The 21,014-nt window shown below is 33.2% G+C and overlaps 1 protein-coding gene across 2 annotated transcripts in view; it reads left to right on the top strand.

Moving 5' to 3' along the window:
- Positions 1-21,014, top strand: part of LOC129230062 (band 7 protein AGAP004871-like) — a 115,922-nt gene that overhangs the window by 2,971 nt on the left and 91,937 nt on the right. Inside the window, exon 2 of one of the 2 annotated variants that reach the window (XM_054864451.1) lies at positions 3,458-3,559. In XM_054864451.1, coding sequence (XP_054720426.1) covers positions 3,458-3,559 — 102 coding nt within the window. Of the gene's footprint in view, positions 1-3,457; positions 3,560-18,804; positions 19,111-21,014 lie in introns of those variants that run through there. The other variant, XM_054864449.1, reaches the window with a different exon arrangement.

Genomic DNA, 21,014 nt, shown 5'->3' with positions numbered 1-21,014 from the left:
ACTGTTAAATTGTTGTCTCTAGGTGGCACTATTACACAAAATATTTGTAATCTAAAAATATAAGAAAGCGTTTTTCAACCGTAATTTTACTGTTTTACTCAATTTTTTGTTGCAAAACATATTAATAAGCTTTAAATTACTTACTTTTGTTTAGTAATTTTGTAACTAACAGTAAATCCAAAATTGTATCGATCCGCAGCTCTGAACGATCTTAATTTCCATATTTCGTTTATTACACTAGAGCTTTTCCTGAAAAATTGACAAAATGTGTTAAGCTGCGCACAACCAGTTGAGTTGAGCGGAACTTTAAGAACTACAACAAACAAATTGTTTACATTTGACTTTTCAGGTTTTGAAAACATATAAGCATAGCTTTCTTTTTCATGAGTACAATGATACTTACATTTTTCTTCCCTCTTTGAAAAAATTAATTCAATTGATGAAACTTTTAATTTTATTATTGCAAGACAAGAAGCAAATAAGATGATTTTTGTGCTTGTCATCCTATTTTTTTTTATTCGTCGTAATTTTAGCTTCATTACGCTACTTTAAAAAAATTCTTAGTTTTATTTATAAAATATAGTACTGTTCACAACCGTATTGGATAATAAGTAACTGATAAAAAGCATCATAAGTTCATGAAAGTTGTGTACATTTGTTTTACAAATGTCTAGTGAAATTTGAAACTATGTATTTTGTGTTCACATTATTATAATCTAATAAAGAAAATTAGAAATGGTGTTATTTTTTAGAAGCACTAGGGGGCTCTGCTCCCTGCTTGTTAACGCTCACCAAACCCCGAAGATTGCTTCGCAATCTTATTTGATTCGCAAAGATTTAAATCGTCAATTAGAAAGAAACATATTAAAAATGCATTATGAGCTCCCTTTGGATCAAAAAGCACCCCTTCCCTGGGTTTCAAAATAACTCGTACCAAATTGCAGAGCCGTAAGGGCTAAGGGGCTCCTGAGCGTTGTAAAACTGCAGTTTTGTGCGTTTGAAAAGTCTCTTTCATATTCGTGGTGTCTAGTAATATATTTTGCTCTTTAGCTCGGAGCTTGAATTGAGTTGAGCCTAAGACTTTTCGTTAAAATCGAAATCCTTAAAGTTTGTGAATAAGAATGAAGAAACAAGCGAATTGAAAAGACGTAACTATCGCAACGCGAAATAAAACATAATAATTTTAATCTAGATGAGATTATTCTAACTTGATTTTTAACTGCATGTAACTTTTTTCTCCTTTGGTGATAGAAGTTTAGTTTTTCGACCATTGGTAGAGTTAGATCTGGAGTTAAAAATCCGCTCTTTTCAGTGGAGTCAAAAAGAAAACTGTAGGGCAATTCCTTCGCTTTTTACTGATAGATTTAATGAAGAAAGTAGTGCCTAAACTTTATCTAAACCTAAAAAAGTTCGAGTTAAAAACGCAAATAACTCCCGCCGTATCTAAGTTAGAGCAATGAAGCAAATTGCGTGCGACTCCTGGATGCAGGCCTGCCGCAGACTTCCTTCCAGAATTTCTTTGAAATCTTACTTCTCTTTACTACTAGTGGTACCCGCACGGCTTCGCCCGTTATAGAAAAATTAAAAAAGTCTTTTAGTTCGCCTGTATATTTACAAATACTGCACGGTGAACTTTCTCGCCAATTGGCTTGTACCCATGTTATGGTTCCACGTTATAATAATTACGTATCTCGCCAATTGGCCTGTGCCCGTGTTAAGGTTCCACGTTATAATAATTTCGTAATTTACTCGCCCGTCTTATGATATTTTTGTTCTTAAAATTGGAATAGAAAAAGAACCACATCGAATTTTCGAAAAATCGTTTCGAGGCTATTCTACAAACTAATGCTACAAATGATCTACATGCTACAAACTAGAATGCTACAAACTAACTTTGTGCCAAATTTCATGAAAATCGGCCGAACGGTCTAGGCGCTATGCGCGTCACAGAGATCCTGACAGACAGAGAAACCTTCAGCTTTATTATTAGTAAAGATAAAGAGATTATGTAGAAAACTAAAATCCATAAATAAATTGCCGATCTAAGGAAAAGTCTATGTATTTTCTCGATGGGATCAAGTATCCCCCATGATGGGATCATGTATCTCTTGATGTGGGGATACATGATCCCTTTATGAAATTTTTGAAAAAAATATTTTACCAAAATTGTCTGTTTAATTTCAACTAAAAAAATACCATCAGATAGAGGAAAAAATTACCTTTGTTCACGTACCTAAAAAAAAAAAACTAATTATTTGCAGGAGAGAAAAAAAATGGAAAACTAAATTGGGGATTAAGTATGCCCAGTCTCCTATTTTAGAAATCAGTTTATGACTACTTGGCTTCAAGATTCATAACACCGAAAGAAGACTATTATCACTTTTGGAAAGTTTTAGAATATAGTTTTCGTTTTGTAACACTGAACACACCGACGGACCACATGGGTCAGCTTCTAGGGCTACATTTGGTCCGCGGGCTGTAGGTTGAGCACCACTGATTTAATCAATGTTCTCAGTTCATCAGAACAGTTTATGAATTATAAATGCAGACAACATTGAAATACAATGGAGCACTATTCCTATTTCACCAGATAATGTACAAAACTAGTCTTTTGTGTTGTGTATGCCAGAAGACTCGGTGATCTTCAAAGAGATGTGTATCCAAGATGTAAAATTGTTCATGCATATATTTTTTTTCTAGTGTCAGTAGCTATGTAAAAACTCAGGAAGAAAATTATACATGAAAATTGGATAGATGAATTCAGTGAAGACGATCATACTTCAGAATGAAATGTTTGTTCTTGAAAAAAAAAATTCATGGACATGCATTATGTTTTTAACGTACATGCATAATATTTCAAATATAAATGAATAATATTTTTAATGTATTTAAAATTTGTCCGGTCTTTGCTTGTCATTTTCACTCCTTTTCATTTATCTCTAATGGTCTGTAAAAGAAATTATGAGACAGAATTTTTTTTGGGGTGTTTTTCATCTGTAGACAATCAGGATTCAGAAAAATGTCACTTTTTGTAGTCCCCGAAATCGGTAAACGAAACCATGTTCCTAAGCATCTTTTATGCCTTCGTTCCACAGCCTACATATATTTCAAGCACACAAATTATCAGACAGCTTCATCGGTTAGAGTTTTTTTATGGGTTTTAACAAAGATTTCAAGAGACAATAAAATTTTACGTGATGCGCAAATTTTTTCGTACACAAAATAATTTTATAAATATTTTTTTGATTAAATTTAAATTAAGAGGAATTTCGATTTAAGATGCGGTTCTAAAGCCTTGAATAAAACCCTAGCTATATGTCTGCGTATGATATTATGTATTACATTCATATGATATATTATATGCTTTTTGCATACTTAGTGTATTTTTATAACATATTTTATCCATGCTTTATCAATTGGTAGATGGTTTGTTATCTAAAAGTATGCTTAATTTCAGAGGGCACGGATGAAGAAAAAGGCAATCCCGTTGTCAATGATGTAGCTAAGGGAATTAATCATTATAAGCAAGACCTCCAAGACATCATTGGACTCGGAGATTGTAAGTGTTTATTACTTTATAACTTTGACCGTAATCTCTCGGAGTAGGTCGATGCGAAGAAAGCACGAAGAGAACATCAGATGTAAAACAACTAAGAAATTGAAAGAAGATCTAATGTCAAACATCTGCGCAAGATGTTACCCTGATTTTGTTATAATGGAGCGTGGAAATTCCGAAATAATTTTAACCACAGGTTGAGAGAGAGAGAGACTCCTCCACTTCTCCTCCGAATGGTTGCAAGATCTTCTCGGTTTAGGTGGGAGATGTGGGATGACTACTAATAAATTAAAAAAAAAAAAACTTTATTTTAAATTTTGAAAACATTATCGTAAAAAAATCTTGAACATAATTGATTACTTATTTCTGAAGAATAAATTGAAGAAAGCATTGACATGAATTTCACATAAAAACAATTTAAATACAAATGATGATGTCTGCCAGAACTGGAAAAAAAAAAAGACATAAAAAAAAAAAGACATTGCTAAGAGTGAATTATTGCAAAATCAAGTTAAAGTTTAATAACACGATTACAAATAGAATTGAGAACATAATATAAACAGACTTGATTATATATAACAATTGTAAATAATTTTTATCGGTAATTAGTCATAAGTAGTTGAATTGTCTAAGTCATAATGCACTCATCAATTGCATTTAAAATCATGAGAGAATAAAAATCATGAAACACAACTGTAAATACCTGCACAAGATCTCAAGAAATAATGAAACAGAAATAAGTTTTTTTTTCTTCCATTTTTTATAGGGAGAGGAAAAAACACCACTGGTAGTTTGGATTTCGGAAAACAACATATGTATACTGCCGTGCTAAGCGCAAAAGTCGTGCATACAGCTTTCAAACGAGAAATTGCCGTTTAAAGTTTTGCCCCCTATGTATTAGATTCAGATGCAACTTTTTCATTATTTTTTATAAATATTCACGTTTAAAAAGTAACGGTAAAACATTGTATTTACGTGAAATATGTGATAAAGAACCTCCTGACGACCGTAACTCAATTTTGATAAAAAGTGCAGATACGACTTTTGTGCTTAGCACGGCAGAATACCGTTTAGGAAAATAGCGTGCTATTTAATCAAATAAAGGAATTACACAGTGATACATGTACATTGCACACAATACAGTTCTTAACGTCACGACATGTAACTGTATGTAATTACAATTGAACTTCGATAAGTCTAAGTCGCAGGGAAAGTGAAAAGAAATCTAACTGTAGAAAATTCGGCTCATCAAAAACGAATATATATATATATATATATATATATATATATATATATATATATATATATATATATATATATATATATATATATATATATATATATATATATATATATATATATATAGAGAGAGAGAGAGAGAGAGAGAGAGAGAGAGAGAGAGAGAGAGAGAGAGAGAGAGAGAGAGAGAGAATCAAATACGAGGAGTCTGGAGCGAACATTCATCGCACGTTCTATGAAAGCGTTTTATACATCTACTGCTCCTCTAGTATTTTTAATAGAAGGAAAATTCACTACTGGCCCAAGTTCTAACTTATCTTCATTAGTTGGGTGCTCTGTGACTCAAATTCCGTCATCAGATGCAACAAAGCTCATAAAATCGGTGTTTGATGAATCTTTTTTTTTTTTTTTTTGTAACAAGTGATCGTCTTAAATTAAAAATTAAAAAAAAAACTCCGACCGAGTCGCAAATGTAGAATCGAGAGAGAAAATTGAAAATCCTTTTAAAAGCCTTATGCCATAAAAAATCAATTACAAGTATTTTATTTGTTATCAAATTCAAACTGGCAACAGATAAAAATTTTAAATCATTGCTTTTAATTTCCTTGTCGGCCAACAATGAATTCGGTTACCAATCGCTAGAATAAAGGCTTAGCCGTATTTAAAATCTGCTTTAAAAAGCGTTATAATTCGAATTCTATATAAAATGGAAGTTCCAAACGCATTCTATCAAACGCAGGAAAAAATACTCTTTATTCTGGTACTAAATTTTAAAATTTTTAAATATGTTTTCACTGCAAAAATCGCTTAAAACCTTTGAGATGTTTTTAATTAATATCTTCGTTCGTTAATTTCATCCGAAGACGCAACCTAGCTAAGAACAGTCGCGATCAACTCTCCTTTCGAACAAATTTTTATTTTTCAAAATCGGTCCATCCGTTTTGGCGCTAGAGTGCCACAGACAGACACACAGGTACTGTCTGACCACGGATTGTATGGAAAGAAAACATTCGTTTTACAGCCGGAAATGGACGACTATATTATTTTTTTACCGATGTCAGCTTTTGCAGAAGCAGAATATCTTTCAAATAAGCGGAATACGCGAATTAAATTTTTACTTCCTTATTCACATAGATTCGTTTTATCTGGATGTTTGAAAATTCCATGCAATCCGTGGCTGGACAGTACATAGATACACAGACACGTCAAATTTATAACCCCCTTCCTTTGCGTGTCGCGGGTTAAAAAAGCTTCACTAAATTTGTAAGTTTATGTCAAAGATGTATTAGATTCACTTCATCCAGACGCCTTTTGTTGACTTTATTTTTGTTCAAACTATTTGGGGAGAAAAACGACTTCGACTTATGGAGCTACGTTAGCAAGGAAAATCTAACGATAGTCACAAAATAAATTTCAACTTATCGAATATTTCGACTCGACGAAATTTAATTTATCGAAATAAACAACATTAATATCCCATTCGGTTAGATCGGGATAAAGATTCACTTGTCGGCATTTTCGACTGATCGAAGTTCGCCCAACCGAAGTTTTACTGTATATTTTTACAAAAATTAAGTCACATTGTTCACTACGCACTAAGGAAATATGAAAAAAAATCACAGTGCAACTGATTATCCCCTTACGCGAGGGATGCGTTCCAAAAACCTCACATAAGTCGAAATTTCGCATTGTGGAAAAGGGTATGTGTATGAATATTCTATATACCTTCCCAATAATATTATAATAACAATTAAGGTTTGACAATTACATCACAATAGAAGACATATTGAATCGTGATTAACTTTATTTTATAAAATTATTCCAACAACTAACTACTTGAAGAATCATTCTATATTTCATTTCATTATTAATGAAATGAAAAAAAAAGAACAAACAAATGCAATATGTTTTGCAACTTTCATGATTATCACCCATTTCTTTAAAAAGAAATTTTTTGGAAAGAACGACTTTTATATGAGAAAGAGGTTAACTTTCTCGGAGAATGTACAAAATTTCAAATATCCGATTTTGATGCTAATTATTTACTAATCTATGATAAAAGCATTGGATTACTTTTTGAAGACTTGTACTACCCATTTACAAAACTTCAAGATTATCCAATACAAAAAATGAAAAAACCGTAGCAGCTGCAAAATAATTAATTTTAATAAGTAAAAAATAAAATGTCTTAAACAAAATACTTGTATCTCGTAATTTCAGGCAATTGCTATGCATAAATTATTGAAAAAATATTCTTAAAAGACATAAACAGAGGTTTATTGTCCGTTTGAAACGAGAAGGCATTTCGCCTCCCCGACGCCTCCTCGACGCAAAATTCCATTTTACGCGCGGGTGATCGATAAGCAATCCTCGCGCTTCTAAATGAGACAACCAGACAGCCTTAACTTGCGCGTGCATTTTAATGTGCAAAAACGTCTTGGTGGCCTTTACATCACTTGCTACACTTGTCTGTCGTCAATTCAGTTATTCTTACATTCTAAAAACTGCTGCTTTTACAACGAAATGCTATGATCCGAACATACCTCCTGCCGAAAACAGCAAAATAGAATCATTGGATACCACGTGACGAAGGAGGAGTCAGGTGCCTTCTCGTGGGAAACGGACAATACCAATTGTTAATATTGTGCTTCGTTTCATAACCGTACTCTGACTCAGAATAGCATTTTTGCGTTATTCCATATAAATTGCATTTTTCGTGCGTCTGTAGTATAAAATTTATTCACATAGGAAGGAGCTCTTTTTCTAGGACGTCTCCTTTTCCTTGATGTCTCTTTTTCTAAGACGGTACATTGTGTGTTAAATTTCTTTTTCAAATACGTAGTAGAAATAACAATAGACTAAAAAGAGAGTCAAAATACTGTCACGAAATATGTTAATTATGAAGTTACATTTTCTATTTACTATCCGGATTTGTTGAAAATGCATGAGACCGAAATATGTTTAGTCCTTGCAAATGTGCTGCCAAAAAACGCTCGAGAAATTACGGTATTTCAAGGATATAAAAACACCTTCCCATTTTATGGCTCGGCTTTCGCCCAAGTTGTAATTCAATTTGGCGACGGAGAAAGAGGGAAATATCAACGAAGATTCCAGGTGTTTTTGTCACTAGTTTTTTCGCCAAAGAATGGCTAAATTATTACCTAAAACTTCGCGTCGTTTCTGCAAAATATTTTGGGACTGTCTGGAAGGTATGGTATTAACATAAAAAACGAAACATTTTGATGACACCTGTTTAAAATACCGCTGGCAATAATTGCAAAATTTTGCACAAAAGCCATTGAAATTCAAAAAAGGTTCAACTGCGCATTCGAGGGCAAAAGTTACTCCTTCTGACTATTTAAAGTAAACACACCAGTAGAGGCCATTGCTTCAATAGTGGCCACTTCAAGATTTAAAACGCACTAGTAGTAACCACAGTAAAGTATATTTTTTAATTGTGGGTTTATAACATTAATTACCTCTCTTGGAACTCAATGAGCGTATCGCGCTCCATTTTCTAAAAATACCAAAATTTCAATTTGTTCAATTTTTTATCCATTTTTTTTCTCAAACCTCAAATTTGACCCTGTAGCGGCCACTCCAAAATCTGAAAATTTCAGTAGGGACCATCTGACATTCTCCCATCCGAAGAATTTACATTACTTACTTTAAACTCAAATAACTGATGAATAAAATTGATTCAATATGATAGTTACATTAAGTACCAATATATTAATCACATAATTTTTGTTCATTTCTTTCTTCAAAGTATATAAGTAACCTTGAAGAGGCTACTACTAGTGTATTTACCTTATATATAATCAAAGCGAAATGTCATTTGAAGGATACAAAGCATTTAAAAGTGAAAGGATGCCTCTAATGGTAATGAGAAAAAAAGGGCAAAAATTAAAAATAAAATTAATTGCTCACATAATGGTAAAATTGCAAAATGCACGACTTTATTGTATGCGTTTTCATACACATTGTCTTAATTATTAATCTTCATCAGTCAACAGCTGTAAGAAAAATTTGCTACTTTAAATTACTAGAATATGCTTCTTTTGATTACTGATCAGCTCCCACGAATTTTTTTACAGAAGAATAGTGGTTTTGTTCAGTTTTCTTTAATTTTTAATAGGTTTCTTAATCCCGTAAGGTGGAATAAATAATACTAATAGAAAGATGAATCGGGATTAAGATATTTTTTTCCTGTATTAAATACTTGAGTTTACTACTGATGCTACTCAGCTTCATCTTATTTACTGTTTTTACTCAACCAACGCGTATTTTCTTCAGTTTAAATTGTGAATGAACTGAGATTTTTTACTGTCTTCTTCAAGATCTACTTATTAAGAGTCGACTGATGTCTCCTAGCAACACAAACTTATATACAGTCAACTCGCGATTATCCGCGGAATAGGGTGGCACGGTAACCGCAGACGAGCGAAAACCGCGAATAATCCAAATTACTGGTAAAAAAGATGTTTCCTTCAATCAAAAGAACTATTTTTAGTCACCGAAATTGAATGAATAAGCAAAAAAATAAATAATAATAATAACATGAACCCAGAAAATACTTTAATTTTCCCAACAGTTATTTTTTCATTAATTTTTTTAAATGTTCGATTTTTCAAACAAAGCGTAGTCTTTATGACGTCACAAATGATGTACTTTTGGCACATCTGTCTGCCGTGATTCCACGTTATGATAGTCAAGAAGCGAATTAAATATTGTGCTCTACTTCTATAGCTCTACGTTTGCTATCAACCATATCGTTGTCAGTACACGTCAGTAAAGATTCTAATTAAATATTGTGAACTGTGAACGGCAACACTGAATGGCATTTCATCATTTGTGATGTCATCGGCAGAAGCGTAAACAATAAAAGCGTACCGATTAAAGTATTTTTTTTAAATATTAAACTTAGTCAAATTATTTAAAAAATGGTCAGACCCTACGTTTTTAAGCCTGCTCTTTCAGAAAAAAAATACTTTCAAAACTTTGGAAACGACCCCATCGTGAATAACACTTACACATACACTGTTAAAACTATAGGATGCATTCGGCACCTTTCAGGGGAGAAACGCTTGTTCACCAGCGGCACCCAATACGGAGCCGAAATCGCACCTCTAAATAGGGTGAAAAACAGGCACCTTTTAAAAACTAGACAGCCGGAGTGAAAAAAAAGGAACCTTCGGAGAGAGAAATGGCACCCCCTTACTATAGATCCTCCTCCCCCCCTCCCCCGTATTGTGTGCGTTTTTGAATACAGTTGTGTATTTTTTTTTTCTTTTTTTAAGTTTTGTTTTGATTTATGTTATTCTACGTTTTGGACATTTTCACATTGAACTCGGTATTGGGAATGATTAAAACATGTAATTACAGCATTTGATCATATTTCAGAGCTTTCAACATAGTTAAGAAGTGCTCATAGCTTTAATTCATCTGATCGTGCTCTAACTCAGTGTTTCTCAACCTCTTTTGACCCACGGGAGCGGTAAAAGCAAATGAAAAACTTTGCGGACCGGTGAAATCTTTATCGTTTTCTTAAAAATTCATAAAATAAATAATATGAATAATAACTCTGGGGCCGTTAAAAAACATGTGAAAAAATTCAGGGTTCTGATGGTTTTTTTAACAAAAAGTAATGTTAAAAATTAATAAAACAAAAATATCTACCCCTCCACTTGGTATCAAAGATCTGTCACAAATACGTTATAATTTAAAAACGAGTAATTATTTAAAACATGTGAGAAATTATACATTTACTAAAACATGACGTATTCCGAAAATGAAACATAACTGTACTTATGGATTATTTACATGATGAGCCAAAAATATTCAGGGATATTACAATTACGGAAGAACAAAATCGTTTCATAAACGTAAATCAAGAGTAACAAAGTAAAATGTACATAAAGTTTTTCAACCAGTTAAATAAAAAACCAAAAGGAATTTCTAACGCTATCAAGCATCAACCGCTAACAGGAAATGATTCTAACACTTGAATGAGAAAGCAAAAAAAAAAAAAAAAAAAGAAAGAAAGAGCTAGACTGAGAGATATTTTTTTTTCTCGCTAGCTTTCTGTTATAATTACGAAGCACAAGAAACATTTTTATTAAGGTTCTTTTGATGATTAATAAAAGCTGCTTATCGAGTATTCAAGAAAGTAATGACAGATATTTTTAGTAGAGTTTTGAATGAGGGAAATTTCACGATAGTAACGGTAAACGGGAACTAGAAGACTATCGGTTACTGAAAAGCAATAAATGCACTTTTAAACACTTAACTATGTTTGAAAGCCCTAAAAGCTACAAGGTGATCAAAAGCTGTACTTACTTGTAATTTCGGATAATTAATCCTAGAAAAGTTGTGTTTTAATCCAATGGTGTACTTCATTCAATGTGAGAGACACACAAACGCAATCATTATTTGTCCGCCATATTGAGGTGGTTGAATGTATGTCTAAGGCAAAAAGCGCATGCGCAATGAGTCTTTCTGCGATTGCATGCTGTTTTGGCTCCTTTGCTCTATTTTCTGGCCTGCATTGCTCCTTCAGGCACTATGCTTTCACCTTAGAGGGAATATTTTCACTCGTCTGGAACCCCTGGTTATAACAGTGTACATTTAAGTTATAGCCAAAAACGAAAACATTGAATGTAAAAAATCCATATAAAAGCTAAAAACGAACAGTAATGCAATCCTAAGTTTAAAAAACATTTAATGAATATTATATCATTCTTTGATATCAGTTCATACCGTTAAAAAATGTGGAAAAACCCGCTGATAATCCGACCGCCGATAATCGGTAGTTTATTTGCGTATGCATTTCCTTTGGTACGTATTTTTAATGCAAATTTTAGAGTAACATGTGTGATATTACAACTACCAGCTTAAATTTGGGGGGGGGGGATTTAGAATTTAACTTCATTTTGGACGTATTATAAAACACGATCATGAACCCATACCTATATCTTATGAGAAGAGACATTACGAATTAAAAAAGGAAAAAAAAAATACAATCTTACGATAATTATATGCGAATGCGAATTTGCAAAATGAGGAAATTTTTTTGGAGGTCACGGTGACTTCCCGCCGAGGCGCTTCGCTTCTGACAGTTGCGTGTTCATCATTTAAAGCAACATCTCTCTTTCCGGAAGGGGCATTTGAACTACGTAATGGGCCTCTGGGTCATTTTAAAATGGGTCCTTAAATTTTTCATTTTATAGCGGAATGGGACCCCTGAAAGCTACTTGACCCGGACAGTTCCACGTGCCAAAGCGCAGTTTCGTGGCGGGAAACTCTTCATGGAGGAAATTTTCCCTTATTATATATATATATATATATATATATATATATATATATATATATATATATATATATATATATATATATATATATATATATATATATATATATATATATTGATATATAGTGCTGGCCAAATTATTAGACTAAAGAGTTTTTTTGTTTTTGTTTTTGTACACTATTTGTACTAAAATACTATTTATTTTACTATTAAAGTGTAGTACATACTGTACACTGATTATTACGTTATTTTAGCATAACTTAATGTTTGCAGGTGGCAGCACTGTGTGCTTTGTTTAGGTTTTTTGTTTATTTACCTACCAGGAACATAACCTCTATCAGCTTAAACAGTTCACTAGTTCTTTTTGTTAGTGTGCTCTGTTATATTTAAAGTTACTTTTAGGTAATTAGTGAGTATATGTATGTGAGTATATATAATAGTGACTATAAACAATTTTTTACCTACTTTTTTAAAAAGATAAGAAATGGTGTAAATCTTGTGAAAAGTATGTCAAAAAGACTTAAAATGCTCATCAAGAACAAGGGAATACATACTAAATATTAGGTAATTATTTCACTGTTCGTTAATGTGTCTATAGTTACGTAATCAATAAAGAATTTGCTTTTAAAACAGTCTCAGTCTAATAATTTGGCCAGCACTGTATATGCATCTCTATATTGTATTAAATGAAGTCTCCAAAAAGCGTCTGTGTGTTTGAACTCGCAAAACTACCCGGCCGATTTCACTGAAATTTTCAATTTGTTCTTTAAGTCCTGAAAAGGTTTGCAGACATGTTCGAAAAAAATTCGATGAATAGTTCTTTTCTTATTCCAACTTATGGCCCAATTATCACATAAATTCCTGAATATGGGGGTGAAAAATTACTTGCACATTATATATCGTTGGAAAGAGTAGAATTTTCCACGTTCTGCGCAATTTGTTACAATGCTCTAACTTACTTGCGGGAGTTATTTGCTATTTTAGCTCGAATTTGTTTAGGCTTAGCTGAAATTTTGGCACTACTTTCTTCTTTAAATCTATCAATAAAAAGTGAAGGAATTGTCCCACTGTGTTCTTTTTGACACCATTGGAAAAAGCGATATCTTTTGCTCCAGATCTATCTCGACCTTCGGTCGAAAACTAAGCTTTTATTTTAAAAGGAAAAAAAGTTACAAGCCTTTTTAAATCAAGTTTAAAAATCTCATCTTCATTCAAGTTGTTAACCATTTTATTTTCGCGTTTCCAAGGTTAAGCTTTTTCAATCCCTTAATTCTTTCTAACTTTCTCTTTTCAATTTTTTAAACTTATTTGATTTTGTGTTTCTATGGTCACGCTTGTTTAAACCATCTTTCTCATTTTAATTCCTTAAAAGTATTTTAATATCTGTCGTCATTGTTTGGGAGGGAAATTTTGCATGATGTTTTTTTTTCTTTCTTTCATTTAAGCCTGGATGTTGAACATACGTCACTTGACACCACTTTCATTTTCAAAGTAGACCGGGCAATGCAGTTAGTATGTACATATATAGATTGCATAAATAGATACATAAGTATAGCTACACATACATGCATAAAAACGAACTGGTATACATATGAGGTAGTAAGAAGCAGAGGGATGTAAATGCCGGAAATAAAAATTTGGAGATAACCATTAAAGCTCGTAGGAGAACCTCTCCTCTGTTTCGGGGCTAGAGGTGGTTCTAGTAGCCCTGGTAGATGCTTTTATAAGGCATGATTCAAAAAAAAAAAAGGTGAATGAAAACCTACCTAGGATCTGAACTTTAAGCGCATTTTCCCCAAAAATTTAAAAACTTACATCCATTTGCTTCCCACTTCCTCATATATAGACTGATATATACATGCATACATAAAAAAAGTAAAAACATATCAATTTAGAAAAAAAGTACATAGATAAATATAGAGGCAGAAAAGGTAGACGCGCAAAATATATTTTTTTCGAGAAGACAGTTTTTAATGCGGTCTCGATGGGACTGTACTGTTAAAAACAACTCTATTTTTTTCCAGGAAAGTGGCTACAACCTCCCCCTATTTCTCTTCTTTGCTAAGTCAATAAAAAGATGACTGCATTTAAAAAATATTTTACATTATTAAGATTACTTGTGCTTTGAAATGTGGTCATTCTTAGTTTGTCTTCTATTTTTAGTAGCCCCTATCTGAATTTTTTGTAAGTTATTCGCTCCTAAATATTTGCTTTGAACACACGCTCCAGTATAAGCACTTCCGCGAATTTTCACCCGAAATGGCATGTCGTACAATGCCCTTTTACATTTGCTTGAAAACAATGCTTTTGAACAGCAGCGTTATACCAAGCTGAGAATAGGTGTTCGGTGTGTGTGTTTTTTTTTTCACTTCACTTCCACATAAAAAAACGGAACAATGGCGAAGTAAAACAACGTTTCTTCAAACGAGTCGCATTCGAAGTCAAAAAAAAAAAAAAGTCCTGAAGAACTAGGAACGAAATAGAAAAGTTAATTGGAAAAGAAACCTTTTACTTCTCTGACAAAAATAGCAGGCGTAACTGAGGGAAAAAAAGTTAAACAATGACGTCAGGATGGTGTCACCAAAAAGATGCCGAGGACGTAGAATAGGAATGGAACGAAATAAAGAAGTAAAATAGAAGCTACTTTGGTGCCAGAGCGGTATATGGCTCAAAAGGGGGTGGAAATTTCAGTTGTTGTTCTGTTCCATTGTTCGGGGATTCTGAAGCAACAGCAGAAAGCTGGCAGACGATTTTCAGGCGTGATTATGTCAACGTTCGAGCTTTTAAAAATTAAGTAATTTGTCTGTTGTGATTGTGTTTTTGCTTAACATATAAGCGAATCACTTTTCTGAGTTAAATAAGACAGGTAAGACATTTTCTATTTTTTTCCAGCATCTTTAATTTTTAGAAGTAAAAAAATGAATCGTTTAAACCAATGATTCTCAACCGCTGGTCCTTATGATCGGCACCGATCCTCGGCAAATTCAGGTTGGCTTTGAAATTTTTCCCATTTTACAGTTTTAATAGTTTTTGCGGTAAAAAAAAGCAACATCTTTTTGCATTAAGGTTAAAAGTTTTGGATGAAGAATTCATAATTATGTCGTTGAAAGTTGGCAACACTGGAGTTTGTTTACGTTTGAGGCAGTGAGAAGCAAAGGAATGGAAGTGGACATTTTCAAGTTTTGAGTAAAACGCATTAAAAGATCAGGTCATAGGTAGACTTTCATTGAAAAGTTTTTCTAAATCATGCTGTCCAACAGAACCTACTAGGGCTACTAGAACTATCTCTTGTCCCAAGACAGAGAGAGGTTCATCTACCATTTGTACTGGTTAACTACAAATTTTTTATTTTGGCACTTTGATCCCTTTGCTTCTAAGTGCCTCATTTGTCTATTTTCCGCAATTTGCGTTTTCTTTTCTTTTTTCTCAATCAGATTAAGTAATGATTTTTTAATAATGTTCTGTGGTTTTCTTCAGAGGTTTACTTCTTGGAAAAATGACGTATAGTAAGAATTTGCCTTTACATTGAAATATCTTTGTAAATAAATGGTAGTAAAAATTTTGTTTTTATTTATTTAGTTGTTTTATAACGTATAATAAAGTTTTATTTTCGTTTTTTCTTTTTTTAAGAGTAAAACATCGGTCCATGACATGTTTCAACCAACTGTACCGGTTCGCTGCCCAAAAATGTTTGAGAAACGTAGGCAAAAATCGACTTTAAGATGACTGCTCTGTTTCGAGTGACGTAATGGAAAACTGGATTAAACAGTGTTAGTGAACTAAGGGGTGTAATCAATTGTGAAATGCTCTATATTCGTAATATCTGGTGTACAAATAAGTTTTAAAGGATTTTTTTTTACAAGTTTGACACTTTATTGTGAAAAAATGGTTTAATGTTCAGTTTTCGAAGTAGTGTCCGTTGTTGGCGACTACCCATCTTTTTGGCAATTTTCGGATGTCTACTCGAAACGACGATGCGTCTTTTGATGCAATCCACGAATCGATCCAATTTTAGACCTCTTCAGAAGAGCAGAAGTGCTGATCTGCAAGAGCATGTGTCATCAACGAAAACAAATAGTAGTCGGAGGGGGCAATGTCTGGGCTATATAGTGGGTGGGGTAGGATTTCCAGTTTCAGGGTCTCGAGGCATGTTTTGGCCGGCGGCGCAACATTTGGCTGAGTGTAATCATACATGAACTACACCGCCAGCTCAGTCATTTCCAGCCGAGAACTGCAGTTTCGTGCTTATTAGCACTCATCAGCCCGGCATAGGAAAGTGACTCAACTGGAGGTAGAAAACCTCTTTGCCCCCCAAGAAGGCTAAACAAACTGGTAGCTAATGTAAAATTAGAACAGACCAGACGAGTGACCGAAGCAATGGTTCGGTTCAACTCGAAAATTGATGGCAAGGCATGGTATATTCAGTAAATTACCGCCCATTAGCCAGGGCTAAAGCAGAAATACATGAACTACACCGCCAGCTCAGTCATTTGAGTGTCATCATGTTACGAAACCTTGTCGCGACTCTACTAATATTGCAGCAGTTTTTCCCGCAGTGCTCGGCTCAGATGCATCAACTGAGTTCGGTAAAGTTGTTTGGCACTAGTCTTCGTCCAATACAGTCTCCAATTCGGCATCTTCAAACGTTTGTAGCTGTCCATCGTGCTCTTTGTCATTGGTATCAAAATCACCACTTCTAAAACGTGAATTCCGAAACTCATATGTGGAAAACGATGAGTCATGTTCCTCGTAAGCTTCTTGCAGCATTCAATTCCCTTCAGCCGCACTTTTCTTCAAATGGAAGCAGAAAAGTGACATTTCCCGCAAATTGTGTTTTGTTGGCACAAAAGTTGACTCATTCAGAGCACACAAAAACTATGTTGTTTTTACTTCAGCAAAATGTCACATACTGAAAATGAAAGCCTAACGATGAGGTTATAAAATGAAGTTAGTTTCAGCACTGTCCGTTTCAATTTAATACCAGTGACCCCACCTCTTGAAAATCCTTTAAAACTTATTTGTACACCAGATAGTTACTGGTAAATATGCCAACCATGTCGTCGATCTTGGCGATGATTTTTTTTTGTTGCTTACTTGACATTTTTAAAGACAATTTTTCATTTATGAAAATTGAAAGCCTGTTTCGAAGAACGATGTTGGTTTGTGACGTTTTACGATGTTTTCTCTCAAACTTGGCTGCATGCAGGTTTGTTATCACTTAGTTCTAAACTCTTTACTATTTATAACTAGAAAATCGTCCGTCAAGGTATGACGGGTGAAAATTGCTACTGCATTTGAACGAAGTACTTGCCTGTTTAGCGATATTTTGAAAGTTGAAATTGTAGCACTCACTCAGTGGATTAACTGTAAATTCAAGTGGATAACGTTCATTTTTGACCACTTTTTAGATTCTTCGTTCCCCTAAAATTACAGTCTTTCCAGTAAAAGAGTTAAATTACAGGATCCAGTTAAGCATTGTCAAAATAAAGTATTTCACTGTATGTCAAATGTTACCAAAAAATATTATCAAATTATCATACCGTGGCGCGAGTTTCGTTGTTAGTGACGTCAGGAGTCTTACTCGATCATTCGCTATTATATATATATATATATATATAAGAATAATTAAAGTTTTTTTTTCTAAATACGTTTAAAACACGAAATATGTGTTTCATCAGGTAAATCAATCGGCGTAAATGTCTTCACAGTTTCAATTTCATGAGTAAAATTAATTTTGTTTTTCGTTTAACTAAAGCTTCATAGATTAAAAATGTAATTACATAATAGTTTTGTATAGGAGTCAGCGTTTATATGAACTGTATATTGTTGAATTTTCTAATGTTAATGATTATTTTTTGTTTATTTAACACTGTTAATGCGAGAAATGCTCCTTTATGTAACTTTTATTTTTCATTTGTATTTTTACAAATACAGCTTAACATACTACAAGCCCATATAAGCTTTTAATTTATTTTATTTCATAAGTTTTTCAATTATTTGTAAATTAATTATGTTAATGAATTTTGTTCAAAATGTAAACTGGATGAATGTTTTATTTAAAAATATATATTTAAAAAAGACATCACTTAATATTGCTATAAATCAATAACTAGAATATGTAAATTAATTGTTAAAAAAATTCTCTCTACGATGTATTTTTACTTAATAATCATTTTTACACGATTTTTCAATTTTTCGAAGTGTGTAGTGTGGCCTTTATTTTTACTTTTTCTTCAGTTAAAAGTTCAATGAACTACTGTAATTCTGCCTTTCAAATTTCAAAAACAAATTTGAAAATTTAAGTATGCCAGTGGTGATAGTATAGGATATAAATAAGTACAAAAATATTGTGGAAAAGGCATTATTCATTTACGAAACGAAAATACAAGTTCCTGAAATGCTAATACAACAATTTCTTCTTATCCATTAAAATTTAATTAAATGATTGGCAATAAGAGTCTCCTACGTGGGAGTTGAAAATGTCTCTCATTGCAGTAGAACTAATAGAAGAGGGTTTTCAAGAAATATCTTTAACTTTATCTAATTGTAATTGTTAATCGATTTGTTTCAAAATGAATTGTAAAGAGTCCCTTTACAAACGAGCAATAAAACTTTCAACTTGTCGCAACCCCTAAACATACTAAAAATCACCCAAAATTTGGATGGTAACTTTCTTTGTTAAGTGGAACAGGAGTAAAAACGTGGAGATTAATATTTTTACATTAATTATTTACATATTTTGGACCATTCTAATGACCATATACATTGGAAAAAATATTTTTATGTTTGTATCACAAGACATCCCTTTGCACAGACTTGAAGTTCAGTTGTTGAACTGGAAGAACTATGCAGTTGGACCCGAGCCGTGAAGACCTGAGGCTCAAAGTCGGTGATGTTATGTCCCCAGGTATTTCCGGGGTACCACTTCTTCAGGAACCTCCAGGAATTTACGTCTCACAAGCCCAGTACAGAGCCTGGAATAACGGTTACGATGCCACTTTAAGTGGTAGGTTTTGAATGAATTTCTGTCATGCTGCATGGACAACATACCTAATTATGTCTTGCTGGTTTCGTTGCGACTACTGGCGTGTGAAACTAATTGTTAATTTTTTGAGCATGGGAATCTTACTAATTCATAAGCTAACTATATCTATTTTGACTTTCTAATGGATTGTGATGTTGTAATAGTTAAGAGCACTGACCTGCAAAATTTGGATTGTCATTTTTGCAAAGATTTGATGAGGGCCGATATACGGAAAACAGTAATTTTGTCCCGCACGTGACGCCTCATATATTTCATCAAAAATAATAATTTGAAAGGGTAATGATAAAAATTTCATTGCTTAACAAATTACAAACAAATGTGTGATTTCCTAAGCAAAAGATTTCGTCGTTACTTTTTTTAGTTACTTTTTAATGTCACGTTCGGGACAAAGGGACTACTTTTTCATTGAATGACCCAACACATATTTTTTCCTATGTATATTGTTCTCAACAAATGAGAAACTTTTCTTTTATACTGGAGCCTTTCTTCTCAAAATCTAAAATTTGTTTAGTATTAATATATTAATAGATCAAAGATATTAACCAGTAGCGTAACTAGGGATTGGCAGGAGTGGCTCTCGCCAAGGGCGCAGCAGCTAGGGAGTCGGCATTATGACTGATTTTAAAAAAAAAATTAAGTTTTTTTTTTTTTAATCATTAAATTTAAAAAGTGCTAAAAAAGAAAAAAAAAGAAAAAACTCGCAAGCAAAGAGTTAGTGAGGAGTATGTATATATATATCTATAAAACATCTACTGAGAATTAATATTGGGCATCATTGTAAACAATTCTAAAAATTAAAAAAAAAAATCGAAAAAGAAAATTACAATGCTGCCTCCTATTTGCCGAAACAATTAATCAAAAATGTTCCAAAAAAAAAATCAGTGGCCACAATTACCTCCGGTGACTTCCCATGTGGGCGACCCTTGGGGTGGGGGGGGACGTTATTTCTTTCGTTCGCCAGGGGCGCTAGACCACTTAGTTACGTTACTGATATTAACTAATTCAGAATCAAGTTACAAGAGGTTGACTTTGGATGTCCCGCACGTGACGCATGCAAATAAATTGAATTTCAAAGAATAAAATAGTTTCAAAAAGTATAACTGTATCAGGAGTATCTTTGTATCAAATGTAAAGAGATTTAAAAAACTGCTTACCCCAGTTTATTTAAAATGCTAAGAGATATGACAAAATGTTTATGAAATAAACGTCTTTTTGTACCGCACGTGACGATGGAATGGTCCATGATTGTTTCCTCTATACAGTGTATCTACAAATTTATCTACCAATCCGTTTTTACCAGAGTGGGTCTCAGACGGATATTTGAAGTAGAATAACGTGAGATACAACTCACCCGTGTTGAACACAGGCATGTGCGAATTCGCCAATAATTTTGGCTCGTGTCAACACGGCGAATTGCGTTAAGAGGTTAAATCACAGTGACTAATTTAAAAAAAAAAACATTGAAAACCATTTTTTTTCTTTTGAAAGTGAAATAAAACTAAGACACTGTAGATTAATTTTTGTCCACAGAGTTGTCAAATTTTCTCAACAGAAAAAAATGAAAACTTTAAAAGCATTTTTTGGAGTTTGAACAACTTATTTTAGGTCACAACCTTACTCATCAATCAGCTACAACGAGAGAAAAAAGCATATCAGCCTAAAATACGAACCAATCGCCTCTTGGAAAAGTTTTATCCTAACGACCATAAACAAACGCGAAAGGTTATCGTTCTGCAAACTTTTCGATACATAAACCATCACAGCAGGGCCTGAACCGATGCCGTGATGGGCAGCCAGCCAGATAACGCAAATGGTGGTACCAGTAAAACAGGATATGATATAACAAGTAAGATAATAATACTATT

The sequence above is a fragment of the Uloborus diversus genome, chromosome 9 (assembly GCF_026930045.1).
Source record: "Uloborus diversus isolate 005 chromosome 9, Udiv.v.3.1, whole genome shotgun sequence".
Lineage (NCBI taxonomy): Eukaryota > Metazoa > Arthropoda > Arachnida > Araneae > Uloboridae > Uloborus > Uloborus diversus.
This window is presented reverse-complemented; position numbering and strand designations above follow the sequence as displayed.